This window comes from Oncorhynchus kisutch, linkage group LG20 (assembly GCF_002021735.2).
Source record: "Oncorhynchus kisutch isolate 150728-3 linkage group LG20, Okis_V2, whole genome shotgun sequence".
In the NCBI taxonomy this organism is placed as follows: Eukaryota; Metazoa; Chordata; class Actinopteri; order Salmoniformes; family Salmonidae; genus Oncorhynchus; species Oncorhynchus kisutch.
This window is the reverse complement of record NC_034193.2, coordinates 18,277,718-18,291,499: the sequence shown is the minus strand read 5'-3', so window position 1 is coordinate 18,291,499 and position 13,782 is coordinate 18,277,718. Positions and strand designations below refer to the sequence as shown.

The 13,782-nt window shown below is 42.3% G+C and overlaps 2 protein-coding genes across 2 annotated transcripts; one reads left to right on the top strand and one right to left on the bottom strand.

Moving 5' to 3' along the window:
• Positions 1 to 4,489: 4,489 nt before the first annotated feature.
• Positions 4,490 to 10,178, bottom strand: LOC116355515 (glucose-6-phosphatase-like). The gene has a single exon (XM_031799826.1). The coding sequence runs from the start codon at positions 6,445 to 6,447 to the stop codon at positions 5,956 to 5,958; it is 492 nt and encodes a 163-aa protein (XP_031655686.1). The 5' UTR covers positions 6,448 to 10,178; the 3' UTR covers positions 4,490 to 5,955.
• Positions 10,179 to 10,330: 152 nt separating this feature from the next.
• LOC109865995 (glucose-6-phosphatase-like) lies at positions 10,331 to 13,638 on the top strand. The gene is made up of 5 exons (XM_020454523.2): positions 10,331 to 11,318; positions 11,528 to 11,637; positions 11,853 to 11,964; positions 12,363 to 12,478; positions 12,578 to 13,638. Exons 1-5 carry the CDS (start codon positions 11,089 to 11,091, stop codon positions 13,081 to 13,083), a joined length of 1,074 nt encoding a protein of 357 aa, XP_020310112.1. The 5' UTR covers positions 10,331 to 11,088; the 3' UTR covers positions 13,084 to 13,638.
• Positions 13,639 to 13,782: the final 144 nt, after the last annotated feature.

Here is a 13,782-nt window from a genome sequence, read left to right as displayed (position 1 = left end):
CTGTATTCTATTCTACTGTATTTTAGACAATGCCACTCTGACATTTCTCAAACAAATATTTATATATTTCTTAATTCCATTCTTTTGCTTTTATATTTGTGTGTATTGTTGTGAATTGTTAGATACTACTGCACTGTTGGAGCTAGGAGCACAAGCATTTCACTACACCCACAATAACATCTGCTAAATATGTGTATGTGACCAAAAATGTATTTGATATTGAGACTGATGTAAAGCTGTTTCAGCAATGCCCTTGTCACCCAGTAGATGGAGCTAAATGGTACATGTAAGGCTGATGTTCAAGGAAGGTCACACATCTGATTCCACTGAACTGCATCTTTATCACTTAACATGATAAGCTATGCAACTGACACATCATTTTCAAGGAAGTAGCCTTGACGTTTTTAACTTTTGTAGGCTTTTTGAATGGACAAAAACGTAGCGCAATGTTCTTCAGCGCAAAAACTTAATAAAAGGCATTTATCTGGTAGAAGTAAATTAATTCACAAACAAATACAATTTCATACATATTAAATGACCCCATTTTCACAAAATGTATGATATAGTCATGAAGCTCATCAAAAGATTAGGGTACATGATACGGAAGTCAAGAGGAAAGGGCGGCTACTTTCACAGGGTATGTTATGTTTCAGAGACTGTATTTGATTGGAAAACATCCCTTTACATCAGCTCGTAGTACAAATGTGCCTCATTAGTTTACATGACAAACATACATTTGACAAGATGGGTTTTGAAACCAATCACAGTAAAGTACTTAATAATCGACCAGAAATTATTTGATTTTGAGCCAAAAATGGCTGCATTGGACCTTTAACTCTATTTTGAACATCTACAGTATGTTGGAGTCTGTAGTGTGTGTGTTTCCCAACAGGTCCTATCCTGACGTAGTCAATGTGCAGGCAGGGGGCGAGCTCTGGATGAGTTGGTGGTGGTGGAGCTGACACACCTTCAGTCACTCTCTGTCCATGCACTGGCAGAATGTAAGTCAGCCCTTCAGGAACACTCCCTCTCTCCTCACAGACTGGTGGCATTCCCTTCCACACATGCACACACATGTTAGGTGAACTCAGGGTTGCAAAGGGAGGGAATGTTACCGGTAACTTATTAAAAAATGTAAGTAATCTACCAACATTTTGGAAACTTAAGGATTTTAGGTCATTTTAATAACATGTAAAATAGGCCTATAGAAAATAATAAAATAAGATGTTTTAAATATGAAAAATATAATGACAAAGCTGTAAAACAGATATACTCAATAGGTCAATAGTAAAAATAAAGAAAACCCCTTGAATGAGTAGGTGTGTCTAAACTTTTGACTCGTTCAGTATATATATATAGATATATTATTTCATATCTACAGGAGTGCAAGTTTCACCATGGCACCGACCGTGCTGATGCGTTGAAACATGATCATTATTAGAATATGGCAAGTATTCGGCAATTATTGCATTCTATTCATGCTGGCTTTCACGGGCTACCTAAGACATGAAACAGATAGGTGGGAGGGCATAGCCTACAGGCAGTCTGCAATTTCTTTATGCGTAATTTGCCTAAATGAGTAATGGAAACACTTCAACCAGAACATTTTTATCCGACACTAGGTATTTACGACAATTTTTGTTGTTGTTGGTGTGACTTCATTATGTCCAGCTGTTTTGATCGACACAAGATAATTCAATGGAAGGGTAGAGCTGCCGCTTTCTAGGAGCGACACTCTAACCCGGAAGCTTATTAGAAATCCCACTATGCCTTCCGACGAACCATCAAATAGGCAAAGCGTCAATACAGGACCAAGATTGAGTTGTACTACACCGGCTCCGATGCTCGTCAGATGTGGCAGGGCTTGCAAAATATTACAGACTACAAAGGGAAGCACAGCCGAGAGCTGCCCAGTGACACGAGCCTACCAGACGAGCTAAATTACTTCTATGCTCGCTTCTAGGCAAGTAACACTGAAACATGCATGAGAGCATCAGCTGTTCCGGATGACTGTGTGATCACGCTCTCCGCAGCCGATGTGAGTAAGACCTTTAAACAGGTCAACATTCACAAGGCCGCAGGGCCAGACGGATTACCCGGACGTGTACTCTGAGCATGGGCTGACCAACTGGCAGGTGTCTTCGCTGACATTTTCAACCTCTCCCTGTCTGAGTCTGTAACACCAACATGTTTCAAGTAGACCACTATAGTCCCTGTGCCCAAGAACACTAAGGTAACCTGCATAAATGACAACCGACCCGTAGCAATCACATCTATAACCATGAAATGCATTGAAAGGCTGGTAATGGTTCACATCAACATCAATATCTGAGAAACCCTAGACCCACTCCAATTTGCATACCACACCAACAGATCCACAAATGATGCAATCTCTATTGCACTCGACACTGCCCATTCCCACCTGGTCAAAAGGAACACCTATGTGAGAATGCTATTCATTGACTACAGTTCAGCGTTCAACACCATAGTGCCGTCAAAGCTCATCACTAAGCTAAGGACCCTGGGACTAAACACATCCCTCTGCAACTGGATCCTAAACTTCCTGACGGGCCACCCCCAGGTGGTAAAGGTAGGTAATAACACATCCGCCACGCTGCTCTTCAACACGGGGGCCCCTCAGGGGTGCGTGCTCAGTCCCCTCCTGTACTCCCTGTTCATTCATGACTGCATGGCCAGGCACAACTCCAACACCATCATTAAGTTTGCTGATGACACAACAGTGGTAGGCCTGATCACCAACATCGATGAGACAGCCTATAGGGAGGAGGTCAGAGACCTGGCCGGGTGGCGCAAGGACAACAACCTCTCCCTCAATGTGATCAAGACTAAGGAGATGATTGTGGACGACAGGAAAAGGAAGACCGAGCACGCCCCCATTCTCATCGACGGGGCTGTAGTGGAGGAGGTTGAGAGCTTCAAGTTCCTTGATGTCCACGTCACCAACAAACTAACATGGTCCACGCACACCAAGACAGTCGTGAAGAGGGCATGACAAAACCTATTCAGGAGACTGAAAAGATTTGGCATGGGTCCTCAGATCCTCAAAAGTTTTTACAGCTGCACCATCGAGAGCATCCTGATGGGTTGCATCACTGCCTGGAATGGCAACTGCTCAGCCTCCGACCGCAAGGCACTACAGAGGGTAATACATACGGCCCAGTACATCAACGGTGTCGAGCTTCCTGCCATCCAGGACCTCTTTACCAGGCGGTGTCAGAGGAAAGCCCAAAAATTGTCAAAGACTCCAGCCACCCTAGTCATAGACTGTTCTCTCTGCTACTGCACTGCAAGCGGTACTAGAGCAGCAAGTCTAGGTCCAAGATGCTTCTAAACAGCTTCTACCCCCAAGCCATAAGACTCCTGAACAGCAAATCAAATGGCTACCCAGACTATTTGCACCCCCCCCCCCCACGCTGCTGCTACTCTCTGTTATTATCTATGCATAGCCACTTTAATAACCCTACCTGCATGTACATAATTACGTCAAATACCTCGACACCGGTGCCCCCGCACATTGACACATTGACTCTGTGCCGGTTCCCCCTGTATATGGCTCTGCTATTGTTATTTGCTGCTGCTGCTCTTTAATTTTTTGTTTTTCTTATCTCTTACCTTTTTTTTTGGGGGGGGGGTGTATTTTCTTAAAACTACCTTGTTGGTTAAGGGCTTGTAAGTAAGCATCCAATTTGATTTGATTTGAAACGCACCCTAGCAGTTGCAACTATTTTCTATGCAAACTTTCTAAATGTCGACAAAAAATCACTCCACAAGTGAATGGAAACATAGCTACTCACTGATAGATCTTTAAAGGCCGGCTACACTTCTTAATTTGGTTCGTTAAGAAATTATGGGATTTTTTTAATGAAATACTTTCAATATTTGTATATGAATTTCGACAATTTATATTAAGTCATTGAAATGTTTACATATTGTCCCATGTACATTGTGCAATTTACCGATGGTCCCTAACTAGCCTGTCCAAAGTAAACCAAAAATGTCTTCTGCAGCTGCACCCAGAATTGATAATTACTTGTGTGCTGCCAGCTGTGGTTATGTGGGCAGGATTGAAACAAACCCAACCTTCATTTACATTGTAAAACAGTCACAACGACATCCCAGAAATGTTTTGAAAAAAGTAAACAGTTGGAAGAGTTGCAGGGTTAATTGCTAATTATGTCATTGCTCATTAGATTCTTTTTTTCATTGATTAGGCAATTTTCTCTTCAACCATATGGTCTATCCACTATAAGGACAAGAACATGCATATCTTATGTGTTATGTTATTCTAGTATACATTACCAAGGTATTTTTAATAGATTACCAACATTTCTGAAAATTATGGTAATTTACTGGGAGATTTGCAAATCGAGCTGTACTGTATAGATATACTATATCGTTTTATGAGGTGAGCATAGGAAGAAAACCCACAATGCACTTGAAGATAAGAGCTGAAAGATGGAAACAACACGAGGTTGGATGGATGTACAATATTAAGTCACCATAGGAAATATGCATGTCCGTCACAATACTTGGCAATGATAGGATGGATTGTCACTGACTTGATATCAGGGTCAAGTTAAGTAGACTATTGTACAGTAGTGTTGACATGTGACAATGTACAGTCAAGTATTTATTGATTATTGCTGGTATGTTTGATTGAAGCAGTATACTTGGTATGTATCACTAATGCACAGATACACATGGTCATCGTTCTGTACACAAAAAGTGCTGCTCGTTGAGCCTCCATGCCCAAAACTCCCAACGTCAGTGGGCATGAGTTATGTTGTTGCTATGTATTGAGCTGAGGGTCGGTCGTCTAGTAGTAAATGTTTAATGTCCCTAATAATAATTAATTAATCAGTATTGGAATTTTGGGTCATTTTCTCTGAAAAACTAACTCAAAGTAAAAAAAGATATATTTGTGTACACCAAGCAAAAGGGCTTTTGCTCATTAATCAAGGCAACCTTGTTCACAACATCATCTAGTAAATAAAATGCTAACACTTATTGTACATTATAGTACAACCAGTCTTGATCCTCACCGCTCAGGGTCCAGAGTCCAGGGCCTGATAATCACCCTTTGTCCTCTTGTTGTCATCGAAGGAGCCACACCAGCACAGTGTCATTCACTAACATCAAGTTGAACCCAGGAGACATAACCACCACAAAGAAATAGAGAAACTCCAGTATGAATGCTCTGAGACAGTGGAAGTCTTTTTCACAAAGCTGAAGATAGCCTAGTCTTCTAGCATTGCTTACTGTAACAGAAGATTCAGCTGCTCACTGTCCTCCAAACTTTTCTACTGAATCACACGTTTTCACTTGTCTCCCCAGAAATGATATGTTGCTATACACAGGATTGCATATACTGTATGTAACATTTACATTTAATTAGGAACAAACAGAGCAATCTATTTGAAGAAACAGGTCTAGAGCTTCTATCTGCATTTTTGTCAACATGTTGTTATTGACATACCCTTGTTCTGTTCAATGTTCTCTACCTATATAGGACTCAAAATACCCCAATTCATGTTGTTAAGTTCAAAAGAATACAAGATTTAAAAAAAAATTGCTGACACCATTCAAACCAATGAGGGTTCAAAACTTTAAAGCCAATTATCTCAGAATATTGTTTTTGCAGATAGAACCTTATATTCCCAAGCTCTTGAGGTGTTCTTGCTTCCCATACCCATTCCCACTCTCTGCTCATGAGCTTAGCAAGCCAATTAATTTGTCAAATCAAAACAGTTTCTGATAGTCCAACAGATTTACACACCTCCAGGTGACAACTACACTCAACTTCCACCATAGTCCTTGGTTTGTAGAATAGTGCTGCCAAAGCAACTGAAATTACTTCAGTATACATTTTTCTACCTCTGCACTTTTTTCACAAGTGAACGATTGTTATGACAATTTCAGTTTAGCCGCCCCACTTTAAACTGGGAAGATCCAGGAGAGTCCTCCGGGAACCAGAGCTGTGGGGATGAATAGGGCAGCAGCACACTTACTGACGGACAACACGTAGAACGTTGCCTGGTTCCTGGAGGGAAACATCAAGCCATCCAAGATGTGTAGCAGCAATAAGGAGACAGTGATACATCCCACCCTGAAGGGCGGGCTGCTGTTCTTCTTGCTCTCGGTGTAGAGGAGCGAGTGCACGCCCAGGCCCAGGCCAAACAGGGTGTCCATGTTGCGCAGGAGGCTGGCGAAGGGAGTGGAGTCCATGTGGACCCATTCAGCCCTCACACACCACTTCTGGGCTTTCTCCAGGGTCCACAGCAGGTCCACGCCCAGAGCCTTCAGCAGCACGTAGAAACCCACAGCGAAGGAGAGCCGGAAGATGGTGGTGTTGAAATACTTCCTCAGACTGGTTCTGTAGATCCACTGCACTCTGGAGAAGAACTCAGCCACCATGATACCTGCCATGGATAGAGACCAGGGAGTTTGTCATCAAGCTACAAGATCATTGAAATAAGATACAATAACTTTTACACTACACTACATGCTAGGCCTGGTTGCACATTTCACCAGAGTTCCTGGAAAGGACGACAACATGAAAAGAAAATAACCAACCCAGCGCAGTAGCATCCAGGTTAGCAGGACCTGCTGGGTACAAGTGTCTTCATCTTGAAATCTAGACATCTAGAGTCCTTGTTCTCTGACCCATGATGACCCCACTGATGACGTGGTGGGGAAAGTGGGCAGCCATGTAGACTCTGGACATGCACACCAGCAGCTCCACTGTACACAGCAGCATCCACAGCCCCAACTGCAAGAACCTGGAGATGAACAAGACACAAGGCCCTGCTCCAAAACAAGCCTAGACCGTACCTACCCCCTTTTGGGCTTGAGGGCTTTTGAAATTCAATGGAGTGCAGCACAATTTTTTGTTGTTGTACTGATTTGTTTGTCAAAATCTATTTGATGGCCAGAAATAAGGGGAGTTATTTGCAAATATATAGATCCATGATAGTTTTTCCATAGTTTCTATCTAGTTTTAAATGTTTAAGTATGGCCTGGAACGTTTAATAATAATCCCCCAGTAACAATTCGTTACTTGCTGAACATGTCGAACTTTCTACTGTCTTTTCTGGGATGTCGAAATCAATTCCGAATGATTTGATAGTTTCATTACATCATCCATTAACAGTTAGATTAAAGAAAGAGGTTGACGCAGCGCATTTTTTTCCCCCGCGTGCGCTCATTGAAGGCATTCCACTTTCCTCCGGCTTTTATTAAGCAAAGATGAAAATACATACTCACTCCTGACAAACACAAGCAAAAAACGCACGATATAAATGTTGCATCAGCCTAGGCTACACCTTAACATCAGAGATCTGACATGCTGTATGGGATGAAAACTAGACCATTGTTCAGTCTAATCAACTGTAGGCTACTAATAAGAGCATATGCATACAGCCTATTTGCGCTGTCCACTTGGTCAGGGTAAACTAATTGGTAACGTTATGTATTTATAGTCCATTTGTGTGTCAGGAGAAAATGTGAATGTGATCAAATGTAGTTTATATTCAAAATTGGGTTGACGAGGCTGTCAATACGTTTTCAATTCAAAATGATTAACTGGAATGAATCAATCAATAGTGATGACAGATGTGAGTTATTTTTTTAGAAGGCCTACAGTTGCATAGAACTGTATGATGCAAACATTCATAAAGCTCAACCCTGTGAGTTCTGTTGTCTATCAGTTGTTGTCTGTGTCTAGGTAGAGGAAATCCCCTTCCTAATCTAGTCTAAATATAATGAATATGAACAAGTTTAAAGTTGCTGCAGTTTAACAAGGTTTTCATCGACCTCAGGGCCAGGAGGGTTTTTTTTCTCCAGTTTTTTTTAAACCATGTGACTTGATTAGGAAAAACAGGTCTCATCATAGCCCATATAAAATATTTTTGCAACTGATGAATCACTGTCATACCTTAAAGGGTCCAGCGTTTTCCTGGTTAGGTTAACAGATAAGGAAAAACTCCAGGCCCCAGGGTGTAACAATTTCCCCCGCTCTGGGACCTATGGTGCCACCAGTCTGCTTGCAGTTGTCAGTTATCGTCAGGTATGTGGATGATCAGGGCTTTATTCAGGAACGTTTCTTGGGCTACTTTGATGTGTCAAGTGGGCAAGATGTGAACTCTATGTTTAACTTCAGGGAGAAACTTGTTCAAACCTTCGATGGCGCAGCTGTAATGGAATGTATCTGCTATTTGTATTTCGAGCTAAGTCTCCTCCTGTTCCCTGATTAAGAGGTGATGACCAGTCCACTCTACTACCATTGTCAACTCTCTCCTGACATGAACTGAAGCCACGTCTCATGTACCCGCTCATCTACTGGCACATTGAATGTTTCCTCTTCAAGCACAGTGAGTACCCCTATCAATTTTCTCTCATTACTGTATGTAGAGTCAATCACATACACAATCACATTATTACACAACAATGATTTTACTCCTTGCTTGGACTAACTCATTCTTCTTTTGTCTAACTGTGTAGTGTGTTGTGTTATTGTTTTTTGTCTTCCCAGACAAATCCTGTCCTGCACTGAAGTCAAGCCTCCGAACACCTCAACTCATGCCTCATACCCTCATTCAATCACTGCTGTGATCCCTTCCAAACACTGTGTAAGTAGCCCTCTCGTACCCATTCCCTATATTGTACTATAAATGTCTTTATTAAATGCTTTAGGTGAAAATTATTACTCTTGACGATTTTTGAAACACACTTTGACATCTAGGTGGGTCTCCCATCCTCCTCAATTTTCCAAGTCACCAGCCTCCACTGGAATTCACTATACACTTCCAACTGAATTCCTTTTCCAGATAAGATTATTCTCTATGTATTTACCCTGGGAATCAATACTAAAGTGCAAAGGTTGTTATGGCCCTATGATCATTCATTTATTACATACTAAGACAATAATGCTTCCACTTCCCAATACTACTATATTCTTGAGGTATGTTGAGTGATACGCATTGCTATACTCTGGCACACATCGGTCTATCTATGGCATTGCCAAACTGGTCCAGTTTCACAGGTGATGTGTAATTGTTTTAAGCAGGGGCTGTGTCTGTCCCATAGAAGTGGGTATCATGGACCCACAAATAGTGTCTCTCTCCAAATAGAACCCTGTCATAGAGAGAGGACACCATTCAACTCCTTGAAATGTTACAACTTTGTAATGATTATATAATGACAATGCCAACTCTAAAAAGTGTATTTTTATGAAAAATGTGTATTTTATACGATTTATCTTCAAGACAACGCAAGTTCTCGTTCATGTGTATTTATTCCATATTTGTAGTAAAAATCCATGACCTACAAAATGACAGAAACCTGATTTAACCCGTTCCTTACCACTTCAGGACCAGGTTGAGCCAGTCCCAGATGGCAGCCACCCAGATGAGCTTGACCCCCACGTCCCTGCGCAGATAGAACCAGCTTGGGAAGAAACAGAAGAAGGTGGTATGCAGGTCTGCCACTGTAGAGGCTAAACCATCCCTCATAATGCCCATACTGGGTCTGCAGATGGATGGCCACCTCCACCCTCAGCTGTGGAAAAGATCCATGACTGCAGTGTGGATCCAGATCAGCAACCCAGGGACGATGCACCAAAGCTGGTAGAGCTCCTCTGGAGCTCCAGGACTGTCTGTTCCCATCAGACTTTATTCAAGGTTAGGGCATTTGTTTGCCTTCAAGTGAATGTTGTAGACAGGCTCCCTGACCTTTAGCCTACAACCCAACATGGAGCTCCTGTTTCCCAAACCGGTAAACAGAAGTTCTCTGCTCTGGAGTGATAAGCTAGCCCCTGAAAAAGGATGTCAGTGTGATAGTGGGTGAATGTTTTTCCACTCCAGGACTGTACGTCTCTTGGCAAAGATCGTGGCAAGAAGACGTTAAGCAGGCCAATGAAAATGGATTGACCTATTGATTGACCTTTTCATGTCATTACCACTTCAACAACATCCATCGTTATCATGTGAAACGAATGGCACGAAATCAATCAAAAATGCACTGACCTTATGACCTGCTGTAATGATAAGTTAATTTACTATTTCTTTCCAATAAGCTACAGCCTAAGGTGAGTCCTGGCTTGGGGGTTGTCTAATCAGACTTGTTTACAGCACGGTAAGTACCATATCCAGGACCTAGTTTTATTGGTCAGTTATCTTTTCAGCATCTCTGGAGTAAGTCCCACACTATTTAATGATTGATTCCCTTATGTAACTGACAGGTGGGCTAGCCACAGGACACTGACCACAATTTTCACAAAATCATCAGAAATTCATTGTGTAACTGGCAGATTATCTGCAGGTCGTTGAGGAATGGGAGGATTTTGCACATCGTCAACATTTATTTAGCCTTTCATAATATAAAATAAACGTCTAATGTTTTGCGTTCAAGCCTCAGTTTTGGATTTATTCCTTTTTTTCGACAGTGTGCTGGTCTCGATCTCTTCCAGCCTTTCATAATATGACATTTTTTAAATGCGTTTTTTGAAGCTGGCCAAAAAGGGGGCTTAGTAAGTTGGTACACGTGACTCTTTTAGTTCCTATCTTATCCATTTCATGGTCTTACAATGACAACTTACTGTATTACAAGAAAAACACTGGATTTTGCATTTCATTAGAGAAAAGCAAAAGCAATGCCGTTGTCCACACATCCCCTTGGTTGGCTTGTTTTGCCACAAACTATTGTGTAGGCTATTTGTTAGGTTTTATTGTGAATTCCACTGGTCAATCATACATTTTGCCTTTTTGTCTCCATGCTGTTTCAGGGTGAGCGACACAGAGACACTGATTGACTTTTGTTTTTACCCCTCCTTTGTACTTGTTTGTATGGTCTCTCCTGTTAGTACTGTACAACCCTCACAAACTCCCCTGTCCTGTTGTGTTTTATTACACATGTGCAAGGTTCAAAGATCAGGTTGTGCATGCCTTTGGGTGGTGGGTCCCTCTGGTATAAAAACAATCAGCAGACTCTTACATAGCTACAGTGCTCTCCTTCGGCAACACATCTCCCATTGGCTTCCTAGACTGACAGTTCACTAGGGACAGTTGGAAAATGGAGGCAGTCACGGATGCCTTTCAGAGCTATGGGGTGAGCACCACTAATTACCTCCAGACCAACTATAAGGATGCACAGGGTTTGTTCCTGTGGGTGTCCTGGGCTGCTGACCTCAGGAACACCTTCTTCATCTTCTTCCCCCTCTGGTTCCACCTGCGGGAGTCGGTGGGTATCAAACTCATCTGGGTGGCAGTGATCGGAGACTGGCTCAACCTGGTCTTCAAGTGGTGAGTCCAGCTGAGCTTATGTACTGCTGTTATGTACAGTTTGAGTGTGTTATGAACTTGATCAAACGTGTCCCTTCGGCTACATCTGGACACATTGAAATGTAGGTGTGAATGTCTGTGTGTGTGCACTGTCCCTGTCAATTTAATCAAATAAAATGTGATAATTAAATTTCCTGCATTAGTCTAAGTGGCTTGTGCTTTCCTTCCAGGATTCTGTTTGGCGAGAGGCCGTATTGGTGGGTTCATGAAACACCTTACTACAGCAATACCACTGCACCTCACATTGAACAATACCCCATGACCTGTGAAACTGGCCCAGGTAAGAAGCATCACTTTACTTCCATTTATTTTTTCCCATAGTGCCTTATGATATGAAATGTATATGCTGCGATTCAGTGAATATAGCAAAAGCTTTATCATTTTCATGATGTTGATAATATTCCTGTTTTAGAATCCTCTACAGTATTGTTGGGTTTTCATTTTACTTGAATAAAGTGCTATGATCATGGACTAAAGTATGCCTTTCTCTGGTAGGCAGTCCCTCTGGCCACGCTATGGGAGCCGCAAGCATCTACTACACACTGGTCACCTCCATCCTAGCCATCATGCTGACCAAGAAGAAGACGAGAGCTTCCACCAAGGGCATGTAAGTTCCAGAGCATTCAACCCCTCCTTCTCTTGTCCTCAATGATCTTATCCTTGTTTACTATTTTTAGTTCAGTGCTTATCAATGTTCTCTGTGCGGCACCGTAGCAGATGATTTACCATGAAAACTAACTGTAGTTGTCGAAGGGAAGGGGATGTGCCAGAGTGCATTCGAGTTGTTTTGTTGTGAAACCGTAGCCAAATTGATATGGGAAATTGATAAAGAAAGCAACAGTCTATTTAAACTGATTACATGTGCAGTGGTAGAAGCCTAGTCACCTGTAGTGTCACACACGTTTAGTTGTAGTCGAGGTTTCTTGTACACTATTGTAGCAGCCAGACAGATTTCAAAACGCCTATGACGTATTTGCTGACGATTCCTCGCCCTTGTCTGGGCAGGTATCTGCGGGGCACTTTGTGGGCATTCTTCTGGGCGGTCCAGGTGTGTGTCTGTCTCTCCAGAGTCTTCATTGCTGCACACTTCCCCCACCAAGTCATCTGTGGAGTCATCACAGGTCAGTATAAAGCCCTTATAACAACCCTCATAACTATGGCACAAAATGTGCAGATTGTTCAACTACACGATGCTAATATGCCGTCTATTTGATTTCCAGGTATTGTTGTGGCCGAGGCCTTCAACAGAACCCAGTGGATCTACAGAGCCAGTCTGAAGAAGTACTTCTACACCACCGTTTTCCTGCTCTCCTTCGCTGTTGGCTTCTACGTGCTGCTGAAGGCTCTGGGCGTGGACCTGCTGTGGACCCTGGAGAAAGCCCAGAAGTGGTGTGTGAGGGCTGAATGGGTCCACATGGACTCCACTCCCTTCGCCAGCCTCCTGCGCAACATGGGCACCCTGTTTGGCCTGGGCCTGGGCGTGCACTCGCCCCTCTACACCGAGAGCAAGAAGAACAGCAGCACCCCCTTCAGGGTGGGATGTATCGTTACCTCGCTGCTCCTGCTGCACCTCTTTGACTCCTTCAAGCCCCCCACGCACACCGCCGCCCTCTTCTACCTTCTGTCTTTCTGTAAGAGCGCCACTGTCCCCCTGGCAACCGTGAGCATCATCCCCTACTGCATGTCAGGAGCATTGAGCAGCGTACAGAGCAAGAAGCATCTGTGAGGTCGTTGACGGCTGACGCACATAGACTTATGTATATGGAGCTCACTCCAGAATTGAACAGTGTTCACTGGTGCTTCAATCCTTAATCATTCCATATATTGACCTTCTTCCCAAATAGCCAAAGAGATGAACAATCTATTGTGGTCTTTGTCTACCATACATCCAGTCAGCCACTGTAAATGTCTTATTTTCCTATATACGCAGAGTGTGGACACTGAAATGAAAGAACTATCCAGCGTATTACTCAAGAGGCAATTAAGACACTGATTTAATTGTATTAAAAAAAATCTAATTTAGAAGTAGTTCAGTGTGAACTCAGGAGCCCAGAAAGTGAATGTTTCCTTGCAGTTGCTTTGACTAAACCTCATTTTGAAAAAAGATAAAGCAAACTAAAGTCCAGGAGAATATGAGCCCAAAACTTTAGTGGCCTGCTTTACAGTGTATTCTAAGAAAGTAATATATAAACAATGTTCATATTTGTTTTGTAACGGTGTTTTTCCTGTTAAATATTTTTGGAAATTGTCAGATATTTATAATAAAAACCTTTCAAATACATCCCTTACCATGTGCTATTTATCTAACACTACTAAACATACTGTTAGGTATCGGTTCAGACACATTCTACATTGTTTGTTTCCTATCATTAATGACACAATTTACTGATAAACCATAAGCAAGTCCACAAAAACGTAGAAAATG

Excerpts from the sequence above, each read along its gene's own strand:
- LOC109865995 (XM_020454523.2), top strand. The coding sequence starts at position 11,089 with ATGGAGGCAGTCACGGATGCCTTTCAGAGCTATGGGGTGAGCACCACT. Across the intron at positions 11,319-11,527 it reads CTCAACCTGGTCTTCAAGTG|GATTCTGTTTGGCGAGAGGC; the intron begins GTGAGTCCAGCT and ends CTTTCCTTCCAG. Across the intron at positions 11,965-12,362 it reads AGAGCTTCCACCAAGGGCAT|GTATCTGCGGGGCACTTTGT; the intron begins GTAAGTTCCAGA and ends TTGTCTGGGCAG.
- LOC116355515 (XM_031799826.1), bottom strand. The coding sequence starts at position 6,447 with ATGGCAGGTATCATGGTGGCTGAGTTCTTCTCCAGAGTGCAGTGGATC.